Genomic DNA, 13334 nt, shown 5'->3' with positions numbered 1-13334 from the left:
AATGATTTTTAAATGTGTGAAAGTGTAGGGCTGTCAATGAACAAAATATGAGTTCAAACACGGAGGTGGCCTGAATAACATGACTATCACAAGTCATAACCAAGAAAGTTGGTAGCCCATTTATTGATGTTCAGTGTCTCTTAATATTGGAAACATGGAAAGAAAAGTTAAGGACAAAGAGCCTTGTCGCAAACTGGGCACAACTTTTATCTGAGCCAAAGTCAGAACCTGAAGTAACTCATATTGATTTCGGAGAAGAACAAACATTCCCAAAATAAATATAACAATATAGTATTGACATAATTCCAAAAGAGCTACATGTGCAGTTTATGAGAACAACCATTCAAAGATGGCCATAGTGAGTACACAGGAGAGGCCATCCTGAAATGGGTTTTCCCATAAAGTATAACAAAAAACCTTCCAGGATGGTTGTCCATGTGTATCCATACATGCTAAAGCACCAGCAGAAATCTTTGAATGTTTCTGTTAAAGAGTAAATTAGAATAAAATAAGCGTGAGTTATTGTGAACATGGAAAAATCTAGTTGCTCAATAACAGACTGCAGCTGCAGGCCTTCACAAAACGAATACATTTTATTTAATTAAAAGGCAGTTGAGCACAGGCGTGGGAAGATAAAATTACACTAATACACTTTCTGGTGGATATTCCATTTAACCACAGACTTCTCATCTTTTGAATCTCTCCCAGGTGCTAGATTGAATTCTGAAACTTTTGCAATAATTCCTGTGCACTGGCAGGTAGTAACATATGCCTCTGTTACAACTGAGTTTTGCCTCTGGGACTTGTAGTCACAGTGTGCAAACACAAATTAGGACCTAATTATTCTCAAAAGTCCACTTCAACGGGGAGGTGGGCATGCAGTAAGGAATCGGCGATTAGACAGAATATAAATCTGAAAAGGTGTGACCAAAACAAAGAGATAGATACTTCTAAGCACAGATTTCTCGTCCTGTAAATCAAAGCAGTGCCCAATCCCAGGAGGTAGGTCTCAGAAGTGGGCTTAGACCATAACGTTCTGCAGGATGGAGCAGACAAAACCTCTGTTCCTGCAAACCTGACAATTGATTACGTACAGCCTTAGTTGGTTCTGTTCAATCTTAAAGCGTGGAGATATTGATTGTGAGGTCTAGTTGTAATACTGTGCAATGTTGTTGGGACAGCAGATCCTACCGTAGAGGCAGCCAACTTGTTAGGCATATACTCAGAGCGAGGAATACAGAATAACAGACATTCTGAGCTCAGTCAGAGGTTATCAGAATACACTGGGTTCGGTCCTGGCTGGTCTGTATAGTATAGAGGAAATTCAAAGGCAATCTACGAGATATAACACAGCCTTTATTCAAAGTAATTAATGCAAGATGCAAACACTGCAGCCTTGACATTAAGGAATGGGGATTACTACCTTCATAGATAAGCTATTTTTTGGACTTGTAACACATAACAAAAGAGCACAGAGGCAACCATTTAATGTTCAATTGGATTAACATAATCTCTTCTACCAAGGGTCGAGTAAACCTTCGCTTTTTTCATGAATTCAGATTAATGCTTCTCTTGCATTTAATTCCAGTATAGATTGATTAGGAATAAGGATACAGGCACAAGACATTTTAAACACAGCAAAATCCAATACGGTGATTTAAAAGTGCCTTTCATGCAGTTAGGAGCAGCCTATCTGGCGAAGATCAAGCAATTTCAACTGGATTTGTTGATCCTTTAACCAGTCCGAATTAGAAGTGTAAAAATGATAATGAATAACTCATACCTAGTAGATGTCTTTATTGGCTTAAGGTGAAGGACATCATTTATTAGTGTTTGCCAAGTGACCACATAACATTTTCAACAATATATTGAGTAAGCCTCTACCCAACCGGGATGTGCAAAGAAGAAAATGGGTTCAAAGATGGAAGCCATGCTGCCTGTGATCAGCAGGTGAGAACTGCCCTATCCACACTTTGCCCTCTGTGAGAGCTAGCATGCTCGACAAGGGGAAAATAGGTGGGTGAGCAAAGAGAAAAAGTGTCCCGTATGCAGGGCAAAACAATCCTTAAAGTTGATGCGGTCAGTCAATGACATCTGCAGGGGTACACTGGATTGTGCAGGAGATGTAGCACAAAAAGTCGCACAACAAAAAATTAGTAAAATAGAATTCTACGCCTTTTCTGATCTTTGATAACCACTACTTTATTCAAGCTTGTGAATGATCAGGAACCTAACACAACTTAAGAATTGGCGAATGATACAGTGGACTAATCTACCAATGGAAGTTTGTACCACAGACGAAAGCACTGAACTAAACAATGTTACGTGTTTAGCTGTGAGTTAAGTTTAAAAATATTTGTTTTCTCTGACTGCCAGGGAATTTTCATCTTTGAGTAATGCGCTTGGCAGCTTTCTGGCTTCATAAGTCTGTCTGTTAGCACATAAAACTTTCACAAAAATTGACATGGTTTACACTATGGTCCTCCTGAAACAAACACATTCCAGTTTGAAAGCTTTACATTCGCAGCCAAGAAAATGCATTATTTTGTCATTGGATAGAACGATATTACGCAGCATCTGGTTTTTATTAGAGCTTAAACAATATTTTATTTCGATCGTTCCCAGCATTTCATTAAATTACATTTGAGTTTTACAGAGATAGCTTGAGTGGTAGGTTGTCTCTTCATAAATTTAAAAAATGCTAGATAAAAGCTGGTTTAATCTGCTTATTCTGCCAGCTATCTGGCAAAGTCAATACAGTCGATGTTAAAAATGCGTTACCCATTTTCAATTTTTAAAAAGGCTATGAAATGCTGGTGTTGTTTGAGAATACTTCTCCACATAAGAATTTCTCTTGAAAGGACAAGAGAAGAATATTAAAGTCGCAAGACAGAGTCACGAGCAAAAGAGGTAAACAAGAACCAAAAGGCTAAACGCAGACTTGTCGAACTCCGACAACATATTTAGGCCTATCGAGCTGCAACCAGAAGTGGGCTACAGGCTCTCGTAGTAACCACAGACACACTTTTTGAAGGTTTGGCCAAGTTAAAATCTTACGAATTTTTCAAAGAAACTACTTTTTCCTCTTGGACGCCCTCCCTGAATGTATTCATTTTATTAAGTTGTGTATGCATTCTTAAACTGCAGGGTGCCACCAGCACATCATTGGTCAAAGATGTCCATAACTATATCCAACCTGTACTCCACCCCAAATCGAGGTATTGTATTGTCTGGCACTGTACTTAAAGCAATTCTTGCATGGATCCTCTTCGACGGGAACCGTGAATGTTTATGTTTAAATTACTTATTAGAAGACTTCCAATTTGGACTCAAAGATATTCAATTAAATTCTTCGGTTTGACATTAAAATATAGTTCATGAGTGATAGTAAAATGTACTTAGCACTTAAAACTCTTATTGAGGGGGGGTAAATCCTAAAAGGTTTCTGTGGAATAAAACAAACAGTGATAGATAGTTTCTGAATAGAGATCATAACAAATCTTAATATCATAAATAAACGCCACATAAAATGCTGTATGTGCTTATATGTAGAACTAAACATTCAAAAACAATCATTAAATATTTGTTGGTTTAAACCTAAAAAAATAGGGTACGTCTTCAAGCACTCAGACAATCATGACTACAACTGCCCTTATAAGCAACAGGATCCTGTACTATAGCCCTTAAATATGCTTGCATGCTCATCGTTATATGTTCAGTCTCTCCTGTGTATTCAGAGTACCATTTGCTAAGGCAAGCACACATTGGTGCACAAGATTTAGAGGCACATATGCGTTTTCCTTATTTGGATCCTTAAACCTTTTATCCTGTAACCAAAATCATCACCTGTAGTCTAATAGCCATAAACTCCGATGAATGTGTTAAAAGGGGGGAAAAAAGTAAAACTCATAAAAAGCATCTTGAACAAGACAAATTGACTAACAGAGAATCCAGGGCTTGTGTTGGCTGGTGGCACCGTGACAATCTGTAAGGATCTGAACTCAACAGATCCCTAAGCCACAGTCCGGATCAGAGTGATGATGTTTCTCAAATTTTTGGGCCTCTGCAAGCAAGAGTATTTAACCTGGCTATCAGGGATGGGTCAAGATCAGTCAGCGACAGAGGTCTGAACTAGTAAACAACATTCTTTTGCATCTCTGACTCTGTTAGCTGAAAACAGGCATGCTGTTTTCTTAGCATTTAGATCAAAGCAGGGTGACTGCACTTGGAGCCTGAGACACATTGGCTACTTTCTGTGCCAACTACATTGGTCTTTCTTTTGGATTTAAGCTTCTGGCTGTTTTAGACAGTGTCCCTGCCACGGTCCCTATACTTTGGACTAGCAAGCCTTCTCGCCCACCAGCCTTTAAAGAGACTAACCTCAAGGTACATGTAACTAACCTCTCCAAGAGACATTCTTGGGCAAACAATGTACAGGCTTTGTGGCACTTGGCAGAGCTGACAATCAGAGAAATGCACAAACAGCAGCTTGATAAACTCCTTAGTCCCCTAGACTCTGCAACATATTACCAAGCAGACTTCCAAGTGTACTACTCTTCTATTATGATTCCCCTAAGCTAAAAACAGATCCATGCAATCCTGGATTACTGTGAACCCTTAACAGAACTGGACAGTTCTTATTCCAATATAGTACTCAAATCGCAATATGATTCCATGAGCTGGTCTACAGATTGACATACAATATGAAAATCTATAACTTTGTTTGGCTCAATTTTTCAAAGTCTCTCTAACTGAACAATCATTTCATTTAGACCACAGTGTGGACCATTCATTCACCACTATCCTACCGGAAGTATATAATGAGGCACACAATAAAAGTAGAAAAGACTCACAAGATAATGGCAACCAGGAAGCTCCAAAAGAAAGTTTGCATCAGAGTAATACTAAAAGTAGGGTTTGAGTTTCATGTAAGAGACTGAAGAGTATAAAAGTGGCCATGTTGCTAGTGTAGAAGAAGCAGCAAAATGTAATTTTGTTTGGAAATTCTAAAAATCATTGGACCAGAGCAGATTATTATCCCTGATGTGTTGCACCTCTACCCCATAATTTAAAAAAAGGAAATGAGGTTCAAATCTTGCAAAAAATTAATACAGACCATGTGTAGTAAAGTGCATCTTTTGGCATGTTTACCACCCCCCACACACACACTTTCTGCCTGATACTGATACTGATGCTGACGCGACAGTGTGTGCTGGGATTCTGGTAACCAGGCCCCAGCACCAGTGTTCTTTCCCTAAAACTACACCATGGTTTCCACAATTGGCACACTCCTGCCACACAGGTAAGAACCTTGCAAAAGGTACCACTGGTACCAAGGACTCTGTGACCAGGGAAGGTCCCCAAGGGCTGCAACATGTACTGTGCCACCCTAAGGGACCCCTCACCAACCATATGTACATTGCCACTGCAGCTTGTGTGTTGGTGTGGAGAAAAAGGTAAAGTTGATATAGCATCCCTCTCAGGGTGCCATGCCTACCAACCACTGCCTGTGGCATAGGTACATCACCCCTCTAGCAGGCCTTACAGCCCTAAGGCAGGGTGCACTATGCCACAGGTGAGGCCACAGCCACATGAGCAATATGACCCTACAGTGTGCAAGTCCATTCGTAAACATTGTAAGTGCAGTAGGTACATGGGCTGGGAGTTTGTCATCACGAACTCCACGGCTCCACTAATGGCTTCACTGAAGGCTGGGAAGTTTGATATCAAGCTTCTCAGCACAATAAACCCACACTGATGCCAGTGTTGGCTTTATTGTACAATGCACCCAGAGGGCATCTTAGAGATGTCCCCTTTATTTTAACCAACCCTTTAAGGCTGAGCAGTCTGTCACTACAAGACATGTTTCTGACCTCGTGGGGTGAGAGCCTTTGTGCTCTGAGGCCAGAAACAAAGTCTGCTCTTGGTGGAGGTGCTTCACACCTCCCCCTCCAGGAACAGTAACACTTGGCGGTGAGCCTCAAAGGCTCAGGCCTCCTTTTACAGTGCCCCAGGGCACTCCAGCTAGTGGAGATGTCAGCCCCCCGGACAAAGCCCCACTTTTGGCAGCAAGTTCAGTGGGAAAATTAGGTAAAACAGGGAAGAGTGACCACCCCTAAGGTGTCCAGAGCCGTAGTGATCTCACCCTTAGTCTCCCCCCGCAGAATCCTCCATCTTGGTTTGGAGGACAGGGACAACAGGGTTAGGAGTGTGTCCCCTCCCCAAATGACGTGGGCACAGGAAGGGTGTAGCCACCCTCAAAGGTCAGTAGCTATTGGCTACTGCCCTCTGACCCTTGTAACGCCCCTAAATCTAGGATTTGAGGGCTCCCATGAACCTAGCTCACCAGATTCCTGGTGACTTCAACAACAAGTAAAAAAGAAGAAGGACTTCTAAGCCGAACCCCCAGCAGTGAAGACTCCAGACGACAACAGACTCGGCTCCTGTCCTCCCGGCCTGTCTGCAGCTTCAAGGACTCTGCTACCATAAGGTGATGCATACTGCAGGACCAGCGACCTCTCCAAACCCCCAGAGGACTGCCTGCCTACCAAAAGGACAAAGAACTCCCGAGGACAGCAGTCCTGCCCAGAAGAAACCCTCCAAAGAGACTCCAGAACTGCCCAGGATCTGCAAGTCCTGCCCACTCTGCACCAGACGCCCACAGCCCAAGTCCAGGTGCCCACTGGTCCAGAACAGGTCCCCAGGCGATTCCAACCTTATGTCCACCACCCTAGGTTGACCCCTCCTGGCCAACTCGACAACGCCTGCAGCCTAAATCCAGAAGACCCCCCTTACTGCGAAAGATCTGGATGAAGATTAATGATGCCCAAAGGTGTTACGACTCGGTCGTCCCATTTCCAGGGGGCGCTGTAAGGGGACTGTCAGAAGTCTGGGAATCACCTTGAACACCTATCTAGAGTCCCTTGCTGACTCCTGTTTGTTTCTCTTTTCTCCATGGTACACTTGTGTAGGACTACATTTGCTTCTTGGGACTGCAAATCCCATAATGCACAGCTTGGTAGTCAGGAAAACCCGGATTCTGTTTCCCATTGTTTTCAATGGGAGAAGTCCAGTTGCTCCTTTTCACTGGATCCTCTCCTCCAGGACTTGCAAGTGTCCGAAACCACACACACCTGAAACCTCTCCTGTGCAGCCCAGCTTGGAACTGCTTATAAGCAGCCATTTCCTCAAGCTACCCGTCGTGCATCGGACTTCGATTCCTTTGTGTTACAGACCCTTTGTCGGATGGTGTTCCAGTTTTGTTCCTGTTCCAGCTTGATCCTGTTTCCTGTTTCTCTGCCCTGCTCCTGATTGTTCCAGCCAGAGTCTGCTCCCTATCTCTTAGCCTTGTACCTGTTAGTTTCTTCCAGAGCCTGCTCCCTGTTTCTCTGCCCTGCTCCTGCCTTGTTTCAGCCTGAACCTTCTCTCTGTTTCCCAGTCCTGTTTACTGCTAATTTCCTACTCCCTGTATTCCAGCCCTGTCCTTGCCTGTTCCAGCCAGAGCCTGCTCTCAGTTTCCCAGTCCTGTCTCTGTTTGTCCCAGCCAGAAGTTTGTGCCCTGTTTTCAAGTCCTAGTCCCGCCTTTGCTTCAGCCTGAGCCTGTTCCTAGTTCTTGCCTCTGCCTCTTTGTTTGTTCCCTTCTGTTTTTGTTTCTTCTTGGTTCTTTGTGTCTGGTAAGTGTTCTATCAGTCTTCACCAGTGTATACGTGTCCTCCTGTGTACTGGGGTTGGCTCCTGGTTTCCAGGAGGCAATTCCAGCCCCCATACTTGTCCAGTGTTATCTGTTGTATTTCGTGCCTAACAGTGACAGTGTGCTATTGCTGTTTTCTCAGGAATCGCCACTGTGTTTCCAGCTGGACCCACAAGAGCGTGTCCTGTGTATGTAAGTACTATCCTTGTTTGTGCTCTAGGGTCCAGAGACAGAATCACTTCTGCTGCCTCCTTTCTATGGGGCTGGCAGGGTGACTATCTGTAAGAGCAAACTGCACAGAGGCATTGAGATTCCCTGTCACTGTGGGAGGTTCTGCACCTTACTCTGTGTACAACCCCAGCGTGTTTGTCCACTATTAATCCGTTTCTATTTGTTCACACAAGGGTTGCTCTGCTTTTACTTTCCTGTTTCCTGTGCCTGTCTATAGCTGTCCTTTCCGTGTATGCCTTTAGCTGCTCTTCTGCCCCAGTACACTACCTCTTTAGGATATTCGGTGACCTCAAGGGGTGTCCCAACCAAAGTTCTGATCAGACCCGCCCGAAACCGTGACAAAAGGTACCCCTCCGTCCGCAGCCCTCTGGCATTGGGGAATCCGACCACCGGTCCAGTAACATTCAGCAGGTGGCCCTCCTTTTCCAGCCTGTGGGTTCCGGGAACCGTCCCTCTGGACCCATCCTGTAGCATCTCTGTGACCCCGGGGGTCCCCCTATTGAAAAGCAGTGGGAGCCCAAAGCTGTGTATGCACTCTGCCGCATCCGTGCCGCTGAGGGTGTGTGTTTGGTGCTGACCTGTGGCCCCCCCAGTACTTCCCTAAACTCCCCAGGTCATCCCTCCGAAGTCGCGGGTACATTACCTGCTAGCAGATCTATTTCCGAGTGACCCCAGTCTTCAGAGGATCCCATTCTAAATCTACCTTCAACTTTGACCTCTGCACCTGGCCTGCACCGTGTTGCTGGTGGTTTAAGTTTAAGGTCATCCTGAACTCCGACCAGTGGACATCCTAAACCACCCCCCCCTCCCCACACACACACAGAACTGTAAGTCAAGTACTTACCTCAAAACTGCACTCACACTTTCCGCCCCTTAGGACTGTTCTGAAAATTGTACAGTGTCAACTTTAAAAAGTGAAAAGTGTTACTTGCCTGTAAACCATTTTCTTTGCCAAATCTAAACAAAGTGCTATTGATACATATGTTTGATTCTTGCAAATGTACTTACCTGCAACAAGATCCTTTGGGTTCTAGAAATAAAATAACAAAATATATTTTTCCAATATAAATACATTGGCCTGGAGTTTGTCATTGAGTGTGTGCCTCATTTGTTGACTGTGTGTGTACAACAAATGCTTTGCACTACCCCCTGAAAAGCCTAACTGTTCGACACAAAAGAGAGCATTATTATTATCTACTTTAGCCTCTTTTAAGCCTCTGGGGAACCCCTGGACTCTGTGCACACTATATCCCATTTTGATATAGTATATACAAAGCCAGCTTCCTACACCATGTCAAAAAAATTAGGACTCCGCAACCTGGATCACTAAAAGTCAAAAAGGCCTAGCACGCCAATGAAGCTTGAAATCAATCGAAGTAAGGAAGCCTTTAGAATCTACGAGGAAATTGCCAACTGAGAAATCATTCAAACTGCCAAATACAGCACTGCAAAGCTATGATGTGAATCTTTGTAACCAAGGGAGCATCTGTCTGGGGTTGCATTTAATTCAATCATGCAGCATAAAAAATGCCATCCTCCCATTATTTGCGAGTTTATCCCTACGGTTTTTAAACCAAATGAATAGACCAGGGCTTCGACCAACCTTATGGCAAAGACATTCAATAAGAAACCAGACCCTCCACCCAGCCTACAGCAATTCTTCCCTATGTGTGTAGCCAGCGTATTAAATGCTTCATGTCCACGGCCTCTGTGCTTCTGCCCAATCTCTTAACTGTTGAAGAAACCAATGGCAGACATACCAATCTTGGCTAACTGGGAAATCAAATCATAACTTTCCTTTTTGTAGCAAAATTCAAGAAGAAAATGCATGTTTGTCTTTGATGAGCATGCACCCCCAACCTGATCTCCTCATAGCAAGTTCTGCGTATTTCTGACTCACAATTCAGCCTACACAACAATCATACATTGCAGTGAATGCTTCCTGTAACATGGGTTAAGACCCAGAGCAAAGATCTATAGTCTAAAGCAGTACTCCAGACGCAGTACCCTTTTAAAGAAACATAACTACCGCCAGTCACAGGGCTGCTGAGGCCCGACAGTGGGTAACATGGACATGATTAGTGGCAGGACAGGCCTTTTTACATGCCTTATGGCTATGTTTTTAAAATTGTCTGTCAGTCCCCTAATACCTGCTTTTTTGTTCCATCCATGTGGGACAAAGATGACACCTGTACACGCGTCATTTCAGTGTGAAGAGGATGTGTGCGGAGTCACAAAGAAATTCATCAACAGATCAGGACAATTTCCCTGGTGGATTCCATTGAGAGGGTAAGATCTATTTTTGGCCTGTTAATGACTGGTATTTGTCTGTATTGAAAGAGCAGGGGCTGTTCTCTAAACGCATAATGACCAACAATTATTATACTGGAGCAACGTATGGAGTGCACTGTGTGACTTATGTACGGTACTGTGGTGTGTGATGAAGAAAAGCTATTTTCCTTTCTTAAGTAAAACCACTGGCTGGACACCGATTTACTGGCTGCTAATAGATGGTCTTTTGAATTTGAAGTCTCTAAACCCACACCACTTTCCTGAGTAAGCCTTGGATTGCTCAGCTTTGCGACTTTGAGGACTAAGAGCTAAAGAGGGGCACTTGGTGCTCAGTTTTGGGCAGAGTCCCAGGACACCAGTGGTAAAAGGCTCCGACTATCACAGGCTGTGCCCCTGACTGATCTGGGACTCCTGCCGATTTCACTGAAAAGATGCAATGCACTGACATGCTGTTGGGCACAGACATAGATAGAATCTGCTCTACTCTGAACCCCCACGCAGGACAAGCTCATGGGATCATAGGAATCAATACTTTGGCTAGTGACAATAAGTGCTGCATAGGCATTCACCCTCCCACACATGATGTCTAATATGATTCTACTAGTACATATATCTGAGTGCCATCAAATTTATTTTCAGATGCAAGAGTGAGATATCCAACTTCGCATCGAGCTGACAAATCAATTATAGGACCCAGACAAACATTACAGAATGTTTATATAACATATACCAGCATCATGAAAGAAACTCGTCTCTACCTGAATAGAGTCAAAACAGATACTGGTAATGGGAAGATCGCAGCACATTCTCTGCCTCTTTACTTCACAGATATGCCTGAGGCCCGCTCCTAGCGACCTCAAAGAAAATAAGAAACTTGGATACTACAATTGACACAACTTTCAAATAACTGATGTTGTCAAGGGTATCAATCTCCAATTGTTCTCCACTCAGCAAAAGCCTCCCACTCCTGCAAATAAGCTACAAGCTGATGCAAACAATTGTGTTGAGTGGACTGGACTATTGTAACATAGTCTACATAGGGCTTCTAAAAATCTGAATAACAGATTTCAATGTTACAAATTCAGGTGACAAAATTGTGTCTAACGCTCATTTAGAAAAGGGGTCACCTACAACCAGTTGAAAGGTCTCCACTGGCCCCCATTGGTGAAGAGAATGAATTCAAGGACTACTTTAACTCAGGTGCTGACTACTAGAAACTTTTGCACTGGCAACGCAAAAGGATCAGTCGCAGATCTGAATTTAATCCATCATTCTTTTGCTCACCATGCCACCCCAGTTTGGACCCAGCAATATGCAAATCAATCTTGACCCTTTTTCCCCTGGGAACAGTCCAGCCCAAACTGCCAGTTCAGGTCCTCCCTGGATTGGAAACAAGCAACCTGGTACCGGTTTCGGGGTATCACCCCTCATCAGCCAGGCTATCTCGAATCCAGTGGCAGAGTTAGCCAAAAACCTTAGTCAACCAGCTTGAAGTTGATTCCCCAACAAGCATTTTGATGACTGAAAGTCAACAGCACATCATTAGGCGTCCAGAGACCCAGACACTAGAAGAACAACAAAGTCCTACAACAAAATAAACCCACCCAGGTTCTCTCAAAAAGCACACATTTGTAAACATTGCACATTTAGTATGGATATGCAGAATATTGTAGGAGTCACCTGGTGGTAAATCAGGATCGGTGGGGGCAGTCTGCTGGATGCGACGTGGCTTTGTCAGAGACTTGGAACTTTCTGTAGTACTACGGTTGGTCGAACTGGAGCCACAGCTTTCATGGTCATCCTGCAAAACGATGGCTAGAGTTAGTCATGTAAGGGAGGCTGGGTGCTGCAGAATAAAGTGGTTTGTTATGCACTGCAGTGGTGTGATACATGAAGCACTTGCATTTCATTGACAGTGAACAGCATGCATTCAGCTTTCTCAGAACAAAATCTGCATATTTTTCTTCCTGCTTTATACGCATCTTTAAATAAATCCTAACACGTGGGACTTTGGAAATGCATAGTCTTGTCACATTAAAGAATGTCTGTACGACATTGTTAAACACATTTACAGAGCCGATCTTATGTATGTGAGACCTATTGACTTTGTCAATCCTTATTTCTGTGTAATTGTCTGCCACTGTGACAGTGTTCCCACTGCTCAAACGTATTTTTTAATTTTTCTCTCTCCTGGTTCTTTTTGCACTGCAAAATGTAGTGATTTGTTAATTGTATAGCACATAACTTTCAACATGCAAAATCATGTTTGCATCCAGGGCTTATGCTATTTCCATTATATGGACCCTCACATTTACACTCAGTACCTCTATGCTGTAAATGACTAGTGATGTCATCAAAGATGTCTGAATGTCTGAAATGGCTGGAGCACAATTATCAAATTAAGCACTGCACCAATAAACTTCATACTTGTAAAAATGTAATGCTTGTATTGCATGAAGAGTACAGCAGAGAACAGAAGGTCATTTAAACCCCAGTTAGGGAGATCAGACGTCCTGTATTTCCCAGGACAGTCCTGTTTTTTTAGAGGACTGCCCTGGTGTCCAGATGCGTCTCTTAATTTTAAATAGATGTCCTGGTTTTTGGGACAAAGGTCGGATCATTAAATAAATGTCCCGGTTTTTAGGACAAAGGTCAGATCATTAAATAAATGTCCCGGTTTTTGGGATAAAGGTCAGACCATCTAGGGAAGCATTAGTTAAAGCTATGCTCTCCTTTTACAGAGGCCTACAAAGTATGAAATAATTAAAGTAATGTATCTGTTACTGTCAGGCAACACAGTCTCCTGTCTCCTCGCAGCAGAGAGACAGAGTGCGAAGCAAAGAGAGGTGGGTGGGGGCGGGTTGGGGGTGCAGGGTGGGAGGTCAAGTCATAGCTAATTTTATATATGTAGTCTTGTAAATGTGTGTGTGTATATATATATATATATTATTATTATTTTTTTTTTAAACACACACATGTATAGGCACATATTAACAAGACTACGCAAAAAAACGGACAGGCCAGGCATAAAAGTGAGAGTAAAGTCTTTAGTCCTTCTTTTATGTCTAACCTGTCCCTGTTTTTGCTCCTCAAAATCTGGTCACCCTAACCCGAGTGCAAA

At 43.2% G+C, this 13334-nt stretch overlaps 1 protein-coding gene across 3 annotated transcripts in view; it reads right to left on the bottom strand.

The window, feature by feature from the left end:
- Positions 1–13334, bottom strand: part of VPS13B (vacuolar protein sorting 13 homolog B) — a 2423697-nt gene that overhangs the window by 2252824 nt on the left and 157539 nt on the right. For all 3 annotated transcript variants that reach the window (XM_069220546.1, XM_069220545.1, XM_069220547.1), the window contains exon 4: positions 11894–12014. In XM_069220546.1, the coding sequence (XP_069076647.1) occupies positions 11894–12014 (121 nt within the window). The remainder of the gene's footprint in view (positions 1–11893; positions 12015–13334) is intronic.

This window comes from Pleurodeles waltl, chromosome 2_2 (genome assembly GCF_031143425.1).
Source record: "Pleurodeles waltl isolate 20211129_DDA chromosome 2_2, aPleWal1.hap1.20221129, whole genome shotgun sequence".
NCBI classification, from domain to species: domain Eukaryota; kingdom Metazoa; phylum Chordata; class Amphibia; order Caudata; family Salamandridae; genus Pleurodeles; species Pleurodeles waltl.
This window is presented reverse-complemented; position numbering and strand designations above follow the sequence as displayed.